At 44.5% G+C, this 4,202-nt stretch overlaps 1 protein-coding gene across 1 annotated transcript in view; it reads right to left on the reverse strand.

Annotated features, from left to right (window-relative positions):
- The window catches only part of golga3 (golgin A3), a 20,081-nt gene that overhangs the window by 6,473 nt on the left and 9,406 nt on the right, over positions 1 to 4,202 (reverse strand). Inside the window, exons 7-10 of the mRNA XM_020590329.1 lie at positions 969 to 1,275; positions 670 to 872; positions 437 to 574; positions 68 to 237 (exon numbers count right to left, since the gene is read on the reverse strand). Coding sequence (XP_020445985.1) covers positions 68 to 237; positions 437 to 574; positions 670 to 872; positions 969 to 1,275 — 818 coding nt within the window. The remainder of the gene's footprint in view (positions 1 to 67; positions 238 to 436; positions 575 to 669; positions 873 to 968; positions 1,276 to 4,202) is intronic.

Genomic DNA, 4,202 nt, shown 5'->3' on the forward strand with positions numbered 1-4,202 from the left:
GTTTAGGGTTAGCAAAACACAATTGCTGACTATTCAAGGTAGAACACAAGGTACTGTCACATTTGGCACGACTACCTGCTCCAGTTCCCTTTCCAGGGTGCTGGCCGTGTTGGCCAGTTTCACTAAGTGTTCTCGTTCTTCCTCAAACTCCTCCAGTTTGTGCTGCAAGTCATCTTCCACCATTATCTTTGCATCTTGGATCTGCTTGTAAGCAGCTTCCTGGGTCATCATGTCGGCCTACACCACAGGCAGTAAGAAGTTTTAAACGATATGCTTAATTCACTTAAAAAAAAAAAAAGATGAAAAACATGTCTAATAATAGTCGCAGTTTAACAACTAGTGCTATTAATGTACAGTACGTTTCCTAAATGGATACAAAGACATAATACCCAAACCTGACGATGGCACATTTAGAATGGGAGTTTGGACAATATACCTCAATACTCTGTAGCTGAACAGCAATACGCTCTTTTTCTTTGATGGAGCGAAGTTGGGTCTCAGTGAGCTGATGAGACAGTGTCACATTCTCCAGCTTCAGATGTTCCAGGACACCAATCTGAGTCATCTGGCCAGCCTAAGAAAGGGAAAAAATAAATACAAAATATGTCACCACTTGTTTGTCAAATCCCACAGATAATAAATATACAAATGCATTAGCATCAGTCTTACCTGCATGTTGGCCATTTCGCTTTGCAGTCGTACTCTTGCCCCCTGGGCCAGTGCTAGCTGCTGCTGGTACCACTGTCTGACCTGCTGGAGTGAGTCAATTTCAGCCTGGGAAGTCTTCAGTCGGCTCTGCAGGGTGCTGCGCTCCAACTGGACCTGTTGAAGCTGGCTCTGAAGACCACCCATCTGTTGACGCAACTCCTGAACTGCAACAGTGTAAGACCAAAAACATCTACTTTAACAATCAGGTTGGTGCTCACAGTATTTTCTTACACTAAACTCTCTGGGTATCAATCACTAACCTGTATTATCTCTCACGGTTACAGTGTTTTGCATCTCCTCCACCTTCCCCATCAGCCTATTGTACTGGTCTTCAGCTACTTTCAGGTCATTGCTTAGAGAAGCCAGACTGGCATTCTTGCTCTCCAGACTTCCCTGAAGCTCCACCATGGCTTTCTCTAGATGGATGCAGTTCTGCCGCAGCGTGCCAACCTCTGTAGTGAGCGCACTCTGCTTCTCCTGGTTGACCTGAGATTCATCCTTCTTAGCCTGCAGCTGAGCATTCACTGTAGCAAGCTGGGCCTGAAGTTCTGTCTTCTCCTTGAGAGCCTGTAGGACAGAAGGTATGGTGAGCAATTACACAAACACTCAATTATTCTCATTGTTTCCAATACAGTCATGACTCAAAATACTTGCACCTCTGCATTTCTGTCAGATAACACACCGCTTCTACCAGAAAACCGTTGCAATCACAAATTCTTTAGTGTTGTCATGTTTTTCATGTTTGTTTCTTTTGTTTGCATCAGAACAACACAAAACAGCCAAATCTGATCCATTCTACACAGAACTTCAAAAATGCACTAGACAGAATTATTGACACCTTTTCAAAATCATCACAAATAGTTGTATTTCAGGCATGTGACACTCCTTTAATTTGTAATGAAACTCTCCTGTAGCAATCAGCAGGTGATGGCAACATAGAAATCACACTGGCAACCAGTTAAAATGAAGAAAGTTGACTTTGTGTCATGTGGACCACACTGAGCATGGAGACGAGAAAGAAGAGCAAAGAATTGTCTGATGATTTGAGAACCACAATAGTGGAAAAGCCTGGACAGTCTCAAGGCTACAAGTCCATCTCCAGAGATCCACTGTGCACAACACTGTTGTGCTGACGTTTACAGCCCATGGTGCTGTAGATAATCTCAAAAAAAAAAAAAAATAGATGACAGATTGCAATGGTAGGTAGGTAGGTACGCAACCTGGTGACCATCACCACTTTTACCATGACCCGAGATGTGTTTCAAGCCTCTCCACACCTCACGCATGTTGTTATTCTCCATGCTCTGCTACAGCTTCTTCCTGTAACTAGCCTTGCACCTCCGGATCATGTACTTTAGTTCCCGCTGCACTTTGCTCAGCTCCTCCTTGTCCCCTGAGAGGAAAGCCCTCTTCTTCTCATTTAGCAGTACTTTTAACTCGGGGCTCACCCACGGCTTGTTGTTAGGAAAACACCATACTGTCCTGGATGGTACAGTATTTTCCACACAGAAGTTTATGTAATCCGAAACGCAGTGTATGATGCCGTCTATGTCCTCACCATGAGGACTACAGAGGATGTCCCAGTCTGTGTTAAAACAGTCCCTCAGCTGCTCAATTGCCTCCTCTGTCCATACCTTTACTACCCTGACCCGTGGTGACACGTTTTTCACCACTGGAGTATATACAGGAATCAGAAACTCAATCAATTTCCAGATAAATTCAAGCTGACCTGCAGACACAGGGTGCAACAGCGTCAGTGTGCACCATCAGTCTCCATCTGAATGACAAGGGACGCTATGGTAGGAGACCCAGGGGACCCCCCTGCTGACACAGAGACAAAACAACCAGACTGGAGTTTGCCACAACTTACCTGAGGAAGCCACAGTACTTATGGGAGAATGTCCTGTGGACAGATGAGACTAAAACAGAGCTTTTTGGTCGAGCACATCATTCTACTGTTTTCAGAAAACAAAACGAAGTCTTCAAAGAAAAGAACAAGGTCCCTACAGTCAAACACGGTGGAGGTTCACTGATGTTTTGGGATTGCTTTGCTGCTTCAGGCTCTGGATGTCTTGACTGTGTGTGTGGCATTATGAAATCTGATGATTACCAATGAATTCTGGGGAGCAATGTAGGGCCCAGTGTCAGAAAGCTAGGTCTCCATCAGAGGTCATGGGTCTTATAGCAGAACAATGACCCAAAGCAGACTTCAAAAAGCACCAGGAATCAGAAACTCAATCAATGTGCTGGAGAGTTCTGAAGTAGCCAACAATGAGTCCAGATCTAAATCCCATATAGCACCTGTGGAGAGATCTCAAAACAGCAGCTGGGAAAAAGAACCCTTCACATTGAGAGACCTGGAGCAGTTGGCAAAAGAAGAGTGGTCCAAAATTCCAGTAGACAGGTGGAAGAAACTCGGTGATGGTTACAGGAAGACACTGATTTCACTTATTTTGTCCAGAGGGTGTGCTACTAAATATTAAGTTGAGGGTGTCAATGATTCTGTCCAGTCCATTTTTGGAGTTCTGTGTGGAATGGATCAGGTTTGTGGGGTTTTCTGCTTTTTTGTTTTGTTCCAATGCAAACAAAAGAAAAGACAAGCAAATGCATGACCTGTTAGCATATGAAAGAATCACACTTTTGTGCATGTGGAAAACAGCTAAAAAGGAAAAAGAGGCACCCGCTCTGATCAAAATGCTAATAGCATAATTTTCTCAGTGACAACACCAACATGCTAATGTTTAGCAGGCATAAGGTTTACCCTGTTCACCATCTCAGTTTGGTGTCTTAGCATGCTAACAACTGGCACATACTGTAGAGCAGTGGTCCCCAACCCCCGGGCCGTGGACCGGTACCGGTCCGTGGATCAATTGGTACCGGGCCGTACAAGAAATTATTAATTATTTCCGTTTTATTTATTATCTATGAACAATCTTTTATTTTGAAAAATGACCGCATTCTCTCGGTTACATCTCGGTCACTTGAGCGCCAAAACTGGCTTACTTGTGGACATATTCAGCCTGCTCAATGAACTCAATCTGTCACTTCAGGGGAAAATGACAACTGTCTTCAAGTTGGCAGATAAAGTAGCTGCATTTAAAGCCAAACTGGATTTGTGGGGACGGCGCGTCAAGAGGCATTTTGGACATGTTTCAAACATTAGCGGGGATTTGGGGTGAGACTGAGACTGAGCCTGAGCCTTCATTCTCCCAGCTGGTGCACGATCACCTGTCTTTGCTTATAAAAGAGTTCGAGCGCTACTTCCCAACCACAAAGGACCCACGAACTGCCAAGGAAGGGATCCGCAACCCATTTGTCAACAAACCAGGTGAATCCAGCAGGTCTGTGCAAGAAGAAGATCAACTGCTGGAGATCGCAAATGACGGCGGCCTTAAAAGTATGTTCGAGACAACAACTCTGTCGGTGTTCTGGATTAAAGTCATGACAGAATACCCTGAGATCGCCACCACAGCACTGAAAACCCTGTTGCCATT

This window comes from Monopterus albus, unplaced genomic scaffold (assembly GCF_001952655.1).
Source record: "Monopterus albus unplaced genomic scaffold, M_albus_1.0 scaffold12.1, whole genome shotgun sequence".
NCBI lineage: Eukaryota > Metazoa > Chordata > Actinopteri > Synbranchiformes > Synbranchidae > Monopterus > Monopterus albus.